Source organism: Lynx canadensis, chromosome B2 (assembly GCF_007474595.2).
Source record: "Lynx canadensis isolate LIC74 chromosome B2, mLynCan4.pri.v2, whole genome shotgun sequence".
Classification (NCBI taxonomy): domain Eukaryota; kingdom Metazoa; phylum Chordata; class Mammalia; order Carnivora; family Felidae; genus Lynx; species Lynx canadensis.
The window spans coordinates 132,179,717-132,194,158 of NC_044307.1; the positions used below are offsets into that span (position 1 = coordinate 132,179,717).

General features: G+C 39.4%; 1 protein-coding gene across 3 annotated transcripts in view; it reads right to left on the reverse strand.

The window, feature by feature from the left end:
• Positions 1-14,442, reverse strand: part of SHPRH (SNF2 histone linker PHD RING helicase) — a 97,030-nt gene that overhangs the window by 11,825 nt on the left and 70,763 nt on the right. For all 3 annotated transcript variants that reach the window (XM_030316530.1, XM_030316531.1, XM_030316532.1), the window contains exon 25: positions 14,036-14,224. In XM_030316530.1, coding sequence (XP_030172390.1) covers positions 14,036-14,224 — 189 coding nt within the window. The remainder of the gene's footprint in view (positions 1-14,035; positions 14,225-14,442) is intronic.

Consider the following 14,442-nt stretch of genomic DNA (forward strand, 5'->3'; position numbering starts at 1 on the left):
AGGATTACTGAGCTAAAAAGTTAACAGAGAAACGCAATAAACTGTAGGAGAAAAACTGAATAGAAGTTAGATAAGGATCTGGTTTCTATCTTACCTACTAGATTTATCACAGGCACATTTTAGATAATTTAGACTTAGGCATTTTAGAAGCCTACATAAAAATGCATACATACTCCAAAATATTTGTAAATATGTTTTATAAAATGGCATTTTCACTTAACATTGTATCTTAGCAATCTATTTACATAGGACCTTTATATTTACCTGACCTCAATGGCTGCACAATATTTAGGGTACAACAATTTATTAAACATTTGCTTATCAGTATACATTTAGGCTTCTTGTTCAGTACACATTAGGCTTCACATTTAATGCATTCTTTCTGGCTATTATAAACAGTACTTTAATGATCCTTGTGCTTACAGCTTTGGGTACATGTGCGAGTACTTTGTTGGATAGGCACTTCAAAGTAGAATTAATTGTTGGTCAGAGGCTCAAAGAACTTTTTTTTTTTTTTTTTTTTTTTTTTCCAACGTTTATTTATTCTTGGGACAGAGAGAGACAGAGCATGAACGGGCGAGGGGCAGAGAGAGAGGGAGACACAGAATCGGAAGCAGGCTCCAGGCTCTGAGCCATCAGCCCAGAGCCCGACGCGGGGCTCGAACTCACGGACCGCGAGATTGTGACCTGGCTGAAGTCGGACGCTTAACCGACTGCGCCACCCAGGCGCCCCTCAAAGAACTTTAATTAGATACTTGGATTTCGGTAGATTTTGGTATATCAAATTGCCCTCTAAAAATGCTGGAAGTTTTAACAACCAACAGTTAAAAATACTTCCTTCTTTGCACGCTTGTTAAAATTTATTTTTTTGCCAGTCTCATAGGTGAGATGAGGGGTCAAATTTTTATTTAGTCTACATTTCCCAAGGGTGAATTTGAATATCATTAATTGGTTATTTAGAACTCCTCTTCTGTGAACTGTACTCATATCCTTTGCCAATTAAAAAAAAACTAAGTTTTCATTTCTTACTGATTTGTACGACCTCTCATATATTGTACATGCTAAATTTATGTTGTGAATGTTTTCCAACCTCTCTGTATGTAGTTCACACAGTTTAGTGTGTTAAATGCACTAATGTCAGCAAAAGTGCTATATTAATACACATTAGTTACAGTAACTCACAAATGTTTGATGAATGACCACTGGATTTAAAAACGAGGTGTTCTTTGATTTATTCTTTTATTAGATTCTTCTATGCTTGACATTTACTTAGTCTTTCATAAGGGAAAGATGAGAGATTTTATTTGGAGAAGAGCAGCTTTTTCCTCAATTAATTGCCCTGCCATGGTTCTTTTTTTATTTTTATTTTAAGTAGGCTCCATGCACAATGTGGGGCTTGAACTAATGACCTTGAGATTATGAGTCACATGCTTACCAGCCAGGTGCCATTGTCATGGTTCTATATAATATGACTTCATATGATATTATATCATATCTCAGAGTATAGGACACTTGTCAGTATCAGTCAATATACTGTTTGAAGACAAGGACCAAATGGCATTTACTTTTATATCACCTAGAGCCTGGCATCATCCTTTGTAAACCGTATACACTCAGTCAGCTTATTTAATGAAAAAAAAAAAAAAAAAAAAAATTACATATAGGCTTCTCAATCCCAAATATGCTGAGTAAAAAAATGAATAAAGGGGCGCCTGGGTGGCGCAGTCGGTTAAGCGTCCGACTTCAGCCAGGTCACGATCTCGCGGTCCGTGAGTTCGAGCCCCGCGTCGGGCTCTGGGCTGATGGCTCAGAGCCTGGAGTCTGTTTCCGATTCTGTGTCTCCCTCTCTCTCTGCCCCTCCCCCGTTCATGCTCTGTCTCTCTCTGTCCCAAAAATAAATAAACGTTGAAAAAAAAAAAAAAAGAATAAATAAAATAAAATTAAAAGGGGGTTAGAATACAATTTAAAACTCCCAATGTAGTTTTTATTGGTTCAGAATGATCAACAATAGGCAAATCAAATCTTGTGATTAATCTCTGGCTTTCCCACCTATACTAGCTAGAGACTCAGACAAGAGCAGTCAAGAAAGACAGGGGGGATTTGATCTAGCACAAAGCAGGCTCTAGGTGGATTCTGTATTAGATACTAGGTAATGAAATCACTGGAACTGGTCTTAAAAGAAGCCTGCAACTGGAGGGTGGTACCATTTCATTATATAGGTTGATAAACACTAAAAAAAAAAATTTTTTTTTTTAACCGAACTATCAGGAGCTACAGGAGAGGTTAATAAAGTTGGCAATCCCAGTAGGCTTTTATTTTCAATCTTTAGAATCTCAGATTCCCATTACATTATGCCCTGATTCATGAACTTTTCTTCTCTTTCCTGCTTGTGCTTTTTACTTCCAAATGAAAAAGCAAGAGTCCCAAAATAATACTGAAAAGACTATGGTTGTTCTTAGAGCAAAGTCAATGGAAGTGAACAAAGAGACAGGGCAGACTTTCTTCTGCATTTTCCTCATAACTCAAGTCCCTCCAACATTTAAAGTCAGTTCATATTGATTATTCAAATCATTCATTTATTTATTCAACAAAAATTCCAAGAACTATATTAGGCACTGGATATACAAAGATCAAAAGATACACTCTGTTACTCTCCCAAATATACAGTCTAATGCAAGTTACAGAATACAGAGGAAAACAAAAAAAGATGGTTTATACTGCTGGTTTGGCCTGGGTGCAATTTAAGTGAATGTTTTATTATACTGTCTTAATGAGTACTACACATATTCTACTACTTATTTATTTATTTGTTTGTTTGTTTATTTATTTAAAATGATTATTTTTTGAGAGAGAGGGACAGAGAATGAGTGGGGAAGGGGCAGAGTGAGAGGGAGACAGAATCTGAAGCAGAGGCTCCCGGCTCTGAGCTATCAGCACAGAGACTGATGCAGAGAGCTCAAACCCATGACTGGATCATGACCTGAGACAAAGTCGGATGCTTACCCGACTGAGCCACCCAGTCGACCCTCTACTAGCTTTTTAATGTTTCTGTCTCAATGCAATAACGAACTTTGGCTCAAACTGTCAGTTTCTGAGAAGACTATTCAATGTTGCCACAGCTACAGAAAAGAAATCTGTTAAAAAAAAAAAAAACAAAAGAAGGGGATGGGTTATATGACAGGCAAGCCTGGAGGGGATCACAGAAGAGGCACACAAAGAGTAAGGATGAGGCGATGTGGACACCAATCTATCCTTACGCAAGGTGTTAACAAAGTATGAATATTCTCGCCAGGTAAAATGGCAGCCTCAATCTAACTTGGCTATTTATTTATTTATTTTTTTTAGCTATATCAGTAATATATACAGATGCAAAGATAGGTTGGAATATGATTTCTTGAGGAGGGTACATGGAGAGAGAAATCCCGCAAGACTACTAGATCACTTAAATATTAGGTTGATAAAGTTGCATTTAATTATAAGCACCTTTGTCCTCTTCTGAAATTTTTGTCCCTTTTCTCATTACCATTCTTTCTTGATAGTCTCTTCGGTTTTTTCCAGATACATATCCACCAAACCTGACTTTGTGATCAATGCTTGGCTTTGATCAGTTTCTGAAACATTAGTGATGAAGGCCCAGCTTTGGAGTAAGATAATCGTCTGTCCCCTGCCTTCCCTTGACCTTATCTTCGTGGTTGCTCTCCCTAACAGCACTAGTTCTAAGATCAACTAGAGAGCCAGGATGGGAGACATACAGAGTACCACCAGTCAGATCAAGTCAGTACCTTTCCTGGTGTTCCACTCAGAGATAAGCAGCCAAGAGTTATAACAGTTAATGAAGAAAAGGATGGAATTTTTCTTCTTTACAGCAAAAGAATCACAAAATGTTCTTTATGAAAATCTTTGCTCCCTTGCTTGTAATTTAATCAACAAAATCAAATAAGGTCTCTAAACTACATATACAGGAGGACTTTCACTTTCTGGAAAATAACTGCAAAGTTAAAAGTTCTAGACTTTGGGTAGGATGTCAAGGCAATGAAAACATAGCAGATACCCATTGCACCAAAGGCCAACAAAGACTATTGCTTATGAAGTCTGGCTTAGAAGTTGTCTAGTAGCATAACTAAAGATCAGAAATGTCATGTACCTTATCTACTCTAAGTAGGTGCAACTAGCTTATTTTCATCACAGAATTAAAATTCAATGGAGTAGGAAGCCCTATAGTCTTAGGTTCCTGTTTTAAAATTCTGAGAACCTAAAGTTTGAATTAAATTGTTTACATGTGTTAAAGGATGGAAACTCACTTTTGTTTCTTATCATATATCAATAGATTGAAAGAATTCTTTTTTTTTTCTTTTTTGATGTGATTTTTGAGAGATAGTGTGAGGAGAGGGGCAGGGAGACAGGGAGACACAGAATCCGGCTCCGAGGTATCAGCAAAGCTGAGGCGTGGCTTGAACTTGCGAACTGTGAGTCATGACCTGAGCTGAACTGGACACTTAATCGACTGAGCCACCCAGGTGCCCTGAAAGAATTCTAATAATAAAGTAACCAAGGAGTATCCGACTTAGACTTTGAGCAACCCTTCCCTCAAGAATGTGATTAAATATCTCACCAAGTCATTCTTAGAGTGAAATACTGCTTTTCATTGTCTGAAGTCTTATTACTGGGGAAAGAGGTGGGAGCAGGTAAAATTCTACAGTATGGTGTAGAACATATGCAGGGTTGGCTTTAGTCTATTCCCTTCACATCCATTTCCTGTTGCTGAGAATCCTTATTTAGGGAAGGTAGGAAAGGAAGGAGAACAGACAGGAGATCTCCCTAGTACAGCAGCAACGTGCTACTTGCACTTGATTTTATAAATAAAACTAGTGTTCTATGACTGGAGGTTATTATTGCTTTGTATTATATTCCTTTGTCATCAGTCTTGCCTTTCTCCCTTGAGCCCTCTATATTCTATTTACGTAATCTCTCCACATTACATCCCACTTTTTCTCTGCAATATCTAGGATTCTCATGGTCATGGTTTGCCATTAGTAGAATTAAGGGCTAAAGTGGCTGCTGGGTCCTGAAGAACATAAGAAAAAGTCGAACAGTGGAGATGATGAATGCACTCAGTCTTATTTTCATCAAACATTAGAGAGAATATTCATGTTTAGAGACTACTTTATGTCAACACACAGGGCATATCTTTAGAGATTTTACATTTAATGTATTCCATATATGTGAAATACATACACACTAGTTTATGGGAAACGTTTGCAATCAGTCTACATCAAAGGGTGCTGTCAGTCACTTATCACTCTATAGTGAAGTCAAATTGAAGTCATTTTTTGAAATTTGCCATTTACACACTCATCCTGCTAAAATTTCTTGAAAGTATAGCACAGTGAAAAAAAGAATATTACAATGATTACAGGATATTGGTGCCAGATGAAGTTGACACAGAAATTAAGGAAGATTCTAAAAAAAGTTCAAAGTTTCATTAGATGGGGTGCTTGGAAGGTTTTTTTTGAAAAGCAAATTTAAATCTACAGGATTAGAATTATATTCCTTTCCACATGTCTTCAATCACTCTACCTGGTTCCACAGTGAAAATACTGTTCACTATTTACTGACTTCTTTGATATGGAAGACATATCTACAATTAGGTAATAAAAGGTGCATGATACTGTAACAGAGATTAGGATGTGGAACAGAGAAGAAACATTGAAAGAGGAAGAGATGCGCTAATTTCCGCATATTGTAAAGTGAGGAGAGAGCATATACTGTCTATGGTCTCTGGCTAGTATTTTAAGTAAGAAAATCTATGTGTGTTACCAGAAGTCATATAGGTGACCTTTACAACGAACAACAGAAATGATCACTGTGGTAAGACAAAGAAGGGAGAAGGGAGGACAGCATTGCTTTTCACCGTGTGCCATTCCACTTGATTCTGAACAGATTTTTCTTTCTTTCCTACCCTTATTTCTTACAGATGGACAAGAGATTTAGGGGGCTGGAGGAAGACCTGTAATTCTGGGACCTTTTTAACTTGTTCGCTCCACAGTACGATCAGCACTGTGCTTATCCAAGCGAACGGGCTCTCTGAACGTGAGTACTCTAGGCGGCGTGCTACTGCACCTGCAGGCCTCTTCCTGCCCGAGGGCCAAATGGATGCCTAGCCTGTGCTGTCTGCCACAGATGAGGGGTTTCAGCTTTGGGAGAGGTGAGACATCACGTCTAAACAGAGCACAGATTTTATTTCATCTTTCAGTTATTAGATGGATTGATTTTTGCAATCTTTACAACATTCTACATGCAAGAGTCAATCTTAAGATTAGAGATTTTTTGGAGATTTCATCTGACTGAAAAACACCACTTTCAAGAAGATAAATTTACACTACTTAGCCAACCCCCACCACCCACGAAAAAGAACTATGTTCTCTAATCAGTAATATGACCAACTAGGATTACAACATGGTTATGGTGACAAATAATACATTTTTTTCTTTAGGTTTCCATGGTGGGCTTGTAACTTGCAAATAACCTGAATATTCAGTACAAAGAAAGTCATTTCTGTCTTGGTATTGCCTGACATTGAGTACTTTTATTCTGGACGTTTCTTTTTAAAAGAGAACTAATTCTTTGAATGCACCTGTGCTGTCCATAGTAGTTTCTGCTGAGTAAGATCAGTTAACATTGTTTTATTTCTGTCTGCACCTGTTCACCATGCTAAAAACCCATGTTGGTAGTGGCAGATATAATTTAGTGCAGTTACACAGCTTGGTCTGATTGGTCTCATGAAGTAGGAGTGTTTCTCAAGCACATGTCTGGGGCAAATGTTGGGTTCTTCAAGCATTCACATATTACAATAAAGTTCAATGGAAACACCACCTATGCTGTGGGAAAGCTTACAAGTGCACTAGGCCACCAAAGTATCATTCTGTCCCTTTAACTACTTTGCATAAGGATTTCAAAGACATAGGTTAGCAACTGCAAAAAAGTTAAAAATTTGGGTGCTCCTGGGTGGCTTAGTCGGTTAAGCATCCGACTTTGGCTCAGGTCATGATCTCACAGTACATGAGTTTGAGCCCCGCATTGGGCTCTCTGTAGTCAGCACAGAGCCTGCTTCAGATCCTCCTCTGTCCTCCTCTCTTTCTGCCCCTCCCCTGCTCATGCTTGCTCACTCACTCTCTGTCTCAAAAAAAAACATTTTTTTTTAAAAAGTTACGAATTTTGTTATATCCAAAGGCTTTTAGGGATATTATATGTAAATACTATTCAACTATTTATGTCCATCTGTCTGTCCATCCATCAGTCTATCCATCCCACTATCCACCTACATACTCAGTACCTGTTAACATACCAGGCATTGTTCTAGATGCTGGGGATACAGTAGCGAATAAACCAAAAGTCCTTACCTCATGAACAGTGTCCTTTCCACATTTTAATGACGTGTATACCCCACAAAGTGTTAAGTTTTTCAGAACAGTAATTTCATAAAGATAATTTATAATTTGTATCTTAGAAGTCTCTATTATGTGCTTGATGTTTGTAAGCTATTGCTAACTTTAACACAAGACTCACTAACAGTTCAGAATTACAAATGCTAACTTGGCCAGTGAATATAAATTGCTTTTTGTGACCATAATTATACTTACTCATGACATTTTCTAACAAAAATAAATTAATGCCTTCTAAAATTATCAGTTAATGTTCATATAAAAGTATCTTATATAAAAGTATTTAGGTAAGTATATTGAAATATAATTGCTTGTGGATTATATTCACCAAATTATTTTAGGATCAGCCAGAATTCTGGAATCAGTTTTTTCCCATCCAGATGTTTAATTATATTAAGAAAGTGTAAGATAGACTTCACAACTCATCCTTGAATCAACTGAACAAAAAGTCAAAAAAAAAAAAAAAAAAAGAAAAGAAAAGAAAAGAGGGGTGCCTGCGTGGCTCAGTCAGCTGGTTAAGTGTCTGATACTTGATTTCGGCTCAGGTCATGATCTTACAGTCATGGGATCAAGCCCCGTGTCAGGTGTCAGGCTGTGTTGGGTATGGAGCCTGCTTAAGATTCTCTCTGTCTCTATCTGCTCCTTCCCTGCTCACGCAGGCTCTCTCTCCCTCAAAAAAGAAAAAAAGAAAGAGAGAGAAAACAAACAACAGAATGCTACACATACAGTTTCACACATGATATCGCTAAAATACTCTGGGAGTCTGAATGTAGAAATATAGTTATTTTTGTTTTCTCTACAAAGAGGCTGTGTAAAGACATCTCTATTATCAATAAATTTACTTGTTAAGGATGCAGATTTCTGGACCAGATTCCAGATCTAATGAGTTAAAATTTAAATGGGAATGGGGCGGGATAAATATGTTTTTTTTTTTTTTTTTTAAGAAGGAGGCCAATTATTAGACACTCAAACGTTCGGGAATCTGAAACGGTTGTGCACCTGTGCAGGACGGTGGGAAGGCTGCCGTTTCACTGTGGCTAATACCCATGTAGTGTATTTTCTCCTGGGTAGAAACTTCGCATGACATAAAAACCTTGCCCATCATAGGGACAGGGTTTCCACTGACAAAAATGCTTTGTATGAAACCTCTCCAAACTTAGAACACAGGGAACATGCCACGTGGGGCATATGTTCTGCCAGGAAGCCTACTTCACCATCCAAAATGCCTGGCAGTTGTCAGAACTTGCAAGGGGAATTTTGTTTACTTTGTGAAATGCCCAGTAGGTTCCAAGGGTCATTTAGGAATACTGTCACAAAGCCGTTAGGGTAGATACAGTCTTTAACTTAAGTGCATCCACTAAAGGGAACACCGATCAGTTGTTTCTATGGTCCATCAAAAGGATTCCTCTATTGTGAAATACCAGTAGAAAACAGGTCTATGTTATTTAATACTATTTTTGTTTGTCAAATATCTCTTACTAAGACCAGCTACATGTTAAGCACTATGTAGGATATACTGTCTACTCTGAGAGTCTTGACATGAATACTTAAGAGTGAAGGTAAACATTTCAAGGTAATACAAAAACTTCAATGAAATAAAAAATTTACTTCTCAGTCTTGTGTAATAAAGGCCAGAGATTGATAATCCACAATAAAATAAAAATCCCTAGGTTTAGCAATAGTTTGATGTAATACTTAACAAAATTTCAAAATAATGCCGTCATTATTTACAGAGTCATCTTTATTTTATATATGAATGCTCCCTCAACTTTACAATTGATGATGTGACTATTCAGTAGGATAGTTTCAGATGCAGGGAGTCTAAAAAAACACTAGGCAGATGCTTCCAAAGAGAAGGTGGCAGACAGTAGGGCAGAAATGTGACAACAGTCAGAAAAAGGGGGCGGGGCCAGCAGAAGGCAGAAGTGGCAGACACAAATGGTGACAGAAAAGGCGGTGAGAAGCAAAAGTAAATGGGGCAAGAAGCAAAACCTGCAAGCCTATCAGGTCCAATATTCATTCAGTCACCGTGTTTAATAAAAAGGGAATACAAGTATTGACGCACCTGTGACAAAAGAAAAGTTAACTTTAGCAAATTCTGTAATCTGACAACTTTTTATGAGATGCTTCAATTAATTCGTGTGTTCATCAGTACCGAGGTAAGACAGGAAGAAGTCAGAGCATAATAAACAGCATTTGTACACCGATATTCCCGTCCCAACAGGACAGCAAATGTAACTGCCTTGATCTCTCTCCTGTGTATCTAGGAAAGGTGCCATAAAACGAACAGGTGTTTGGGTTTGATGGGCTCAGTGACTCAGTTTCATAGAGGCCGTGCTGTTTACTGGTAGCTAGAGCAATCACTTCCTAAACTTTCACGGCATGAAGCCTGACACAGCACTTCTTTCTCACACTCATTCCTATTACTGTGATGAACGCTTTTATCTAATAAGGTCAGCAGCCCTTCTAGCCACGAATGCCATCTGTGGCCTTGGGATGTCTAAGGCCAAAGAAAGAATTAGAAGAGAAACAAGGGCTAAGAAAGACTTTTTTTAAGGGAAGGAGAAGGAAACTGCAGGATTGGAAGAAAGGGAGAGAGGGAAAGTGGGAAGAAAGACTTTTTAAAGAAAAAAAATTTTTTTTTAAATCTTTATTTTTGAGAGAGAGCGAAGCGCGAGCATGGGAGGAACAGACAGAGAGGGAGACACGAATCCGAGGCAGGCTCCAGGCTCCGAGCTGTCGGAACAGAGCCTGACGTGGGGCTCGAACCCACAAACCGCGAGATCATGACCTGAGCTGAAGTCGGACGCTTAACCGGACTGAGCCACCCAGGTGCCCCAGAAAGCGCTTCTTTGGGTGGGGAGGAAGATCAGGTCTAGCCATCAAATGCCTCAGGGCTGGTCAGCAGATTGCACCACAGACCACCTTAGTCTTCCTTCACTCAGTAACCCTTTGGCATGTGGCTTAAAAATACACATTTATCCAGGGGATTCACAAGGATCAGGGCTACATGACCCCTGTAAGTCATGATCCTCTCATCACTCAGTCTGCCCCATTCTGTGACTCCCCCTACTGCTCTGCAGTTCCCTCCCACTCCCCGCCCTGCCTTTTCTCTTTCTACTCCCGAACTCTGGTGGTTCCCCAGGAATGAGGGCTTATGGTCAACAAACTCCTCTACACTTTCAACCTTTTGTGGAAATGCTGCTCTCCACTTCCTTGCTTTAACTAGAACACGGCTGTCCTTGGAGCACACCATTATCTCAGCAGGCCTCTTGATGGAGACATCCACTCTAATATTCCTTACACTATGAGCTCTGGTATCCTCTGGTCCCTGATGCAGGTTTCAGATCATTCTCTCTCACTTTTGTAAAATTTCCATTCTTTTTGGGCCTCACGAAGCCCAGTTTATCCCCTAATTTTACCCTTTGCTGCCATCATTTACCGAACACTATCTCTCATTCACGAAAGGATCGGCGGCCTATCTCAAAATCGTTAACTCTATACCTCAGCTCCTAGATAGGGTACACTGTCCACGTGGACAACCCTTCAACGTTCAAGTTACCTCTTCATTTCTAGCCCCTTTTCTCCTCCACCTCACTTGGGTCACCTACTTCTGCAGCACATCTGGAGTACCGAATACCTGTCCTTCTGAAATGACTAAAATATCCCATCCTCTGACAAGTGCCCTTACAGCTTATTTGCTCAGTAGCCCAACCTCTCTGTATTGATTTCAGTGGGATTTCCACTTTCTCTTTATGTCAACACTGTTCTTTCAAGAAACTTACACTGCAGATATCCCTTCTCTATCTTATATCTTCAAGCTAGCCTTCTTTGCCAGAGATTAAACATACTCCAGAACATTTATCTTAAAAAAAACCCCAAAAAACCCTAAAACAAAACACCCCCCTTTCTGCACTCTGTATCTCCTGCTGGTTATAATTCTCTCTTTTCTACCTCATAGCTAAATTTATTATAAAATATCTGGGCATTTTCTCTATTACTCATTTTTTGTTCACTCCTCATTCCCTCCTAAACTGTTTTCTGCCTCTACGTTTCCAGGGAAAGAGCTCCTTCTGAGGTTGTCAATGCCCTTCATTAGCCAAAATGGTCCCCAGTGGCTGAGCCCCCTTCAACATCACTGAACAGCTGATAGCTGCCTCCTCACTGAAGCAGTCCTCCTGTGGCCTCTGTGGAACAGCATACGCTCCTCAGCTGCCCATGGCCCCAGCTGTTCCTTCTGGTCTCCTTTTCTGCTCCTCCCCTTTTACTCAACTTTCAAACAGCCCTGGAGTCCTACGGGACCTGGTCTGAAGCTAACTTCTGTGTCTCTTCTGGGTAATCTCATCCACTTCCACAGCCTCCAACATCACTATGCCAGTGGCTGTGCTGCACAGCTGTACTTGAGTATCTTAGGCATTTCAAACACAGCATGTTTAATATATCCTTCTTCCAAATACCATCTACTGGCAACTGTACTACTTATTATCCACCTGATTTTTGACTTCAGAAACCAGGGGGTCACCTATCAAAGTCTGCCTCATCAACTCCTCCAGCATTCTACCTTACCATTCACCTTACTTTAAATATCTCATGACTAGATCTGCTTCCTTCTGTCTCCACGACCAGAAACCTAATCAAAGCCACCACGGCTACTGCCGCAGCCTCCTGAACCGGTCTCTCCAAAGTTTTTTTCATTCTTTCTATTCCTGCTAATCTAATTTCCACACTACAAGGAAAGGGATCTTTTTAAAGATTCAAATCTAATCATGATACTTCTCTGCTTTATAACATGTAATGCCTTTCTGTTCATATGAAAAGAAAATTCTCAAATCTTCAGATGGCCCCTCAGCCTCTGGCCCCTTTTTGGTTTCCAGACGCATTTCATTCAATTGTCCCTTGTGCCTTCTACACTGCCAAGCCACTGACTTCCACCGAGTTCCTTCTTGTCTCAGACATTCTATGTATTCTATGTATAGAATTCTGTGTATAGACGTTCTATGTATTGTTTTTTGCTGGTTTCTTTCTGGCTGCAGCCTCCTCCCCACTAATTCACTTCTCTCCTCACCCCAGCTGGGTTCATTCATTCATTCTTTGGACATCTATTTTAACTGTCATTCCCTGAGAGGAGCCAGGTTTGATTTTCTTTTGTAGGGCTGATCATGATTCTAATATATTAATTATCTGTGTACTGTCTGGTGCTTCCTGCTCCAACTCAAATTCCTTCCCCAAACATTGTCAAACTGTAAAATCCCCGGGGGCAGCAATCATGTCTGTTTTATTCAGAAATGTACTTTGTATCAGTGAGGCTCAGTACACTGCCTGGCACACACAATGTATCCAATAACACGTATGGTATGAATGAATGAATCAATGAATGAATGAAAGGAAGTGCATTCTGCTTATCCCAACACACTAGAGAGCAATGTGACGACATTTTCAGGTTTTACTCAAATAATAGTAGGAATAAACAGCAATTACATATTCTTCAATTCAACCACACTTTTTTCACGTGGCAGAATCCTATCACCTGCCTAACTCCTGATAGTTTCAAACTGTAGTTAATTTCTTCAAAAATACAATCCTTAAAAATAAGGATGTTTAACTCTCAACTACTCCTTCAGGCCCCTATTCCCTGCTACAACATATATTGATTTGTTCTTTGTCCTAAGTTGGTTAGGGAGGGAAAAAAAGCATGTTTAAGGAAGACAAAGAACAAAGAATTCTAGTAAAGGTTTGTTACCAAATAGATGCCCCTTAGACAGAAAATCCAAGTACAGATCCTATTTGGATTTCAAATTCTAGTCACTTCTTAAAATTTTTAGATGAAGCATGGGAGAAATTAGAAAATAAAGCCAAGTTTTGGCTATATCATGAAATACCAATCCATGTCATTTGAACGTATACTATCTCCCTTTTGGGTTACCTGAGTGGCTCAGTCGGTTAAACATCTGACTCCTGATTTTGGCTCAAGTCACGACTGAGCCCCCAAGAGGTTTCCATGATCAAGGGTCGTGGGATCAAGCCTGGCATTGGGCTCTGCGCTGAGCAAGGAGCCTGCTTGGGATTCTCTCTCTCCCCCTCTGCCCACCCCTGCCCCCCAGTAAGTAAATAAACATGAAAAAGAAAAAAAAAAGTATACTATCTCCTTCTTGTGACAGTCTTAATTTTAGCAACCACTATATTTTTTCTTCCAATTAGGTTGGGCTCACCCTTTTTCCCTGCTATCTAGGGTAAATGAAAGAATGAGGAAAAAGCTTTCTTTAAGTAAATCTCTAATTTAATCAGAGCTATATTTGTAGTAGACAGAAATATTATTGAAGATGATGGAGAACTGAAATTCTAAAATGTACTTGCTTGCCACAGTGGACCTGACGATGGCTAGCCATGTTTGAAAAGTATTCTTGTGTTTCTCCCACACAGAAAGGAAAGATGGTAAAGCTGAGGCTCTTGGGCAGTGTTCCTACGGACAGGAACAGTGGTTTCCACATAGTCACTGTGCCAGCCTTGTTCTGATTTTGATGCTCTCACTGCTAGTTACGGATTCCTATTACATTGCTCTGACTATGCTTCTACACGTTCTTAACCTACTGTACCTTCACAGGGATGTCCTCTTCCTGGCTGGCTTTCTCTGAGGTGAAGACGTACGAGATTTCTTTGTGAGATGTGGTCTGGCGGCAGATGGCACACTTAATGGAGCTTCTGTGAGACCCTACGCTGTACTGTTCAATAATAATTGAAATGCATTCATTACAGAAGCAGTGTCCACAAGTCAGTACTGCCCACTGGAAAAGAAAACACACAGAATATACCTCAGTGAGATGTTATCAAAGATGCCTTCAATGTATAAACATATTAAAAGGAGAAGGGAGTCATTTCACTTCCTAAATGTTTTATGACATTAATATTCTTAAGTCATAAACGCTAAGTTGTACTTTAAAATTAACTATTTTTTAGTCCAACAAGAGTAAGCTTCCATAGTCTTTAGTTCCACTCACACTAA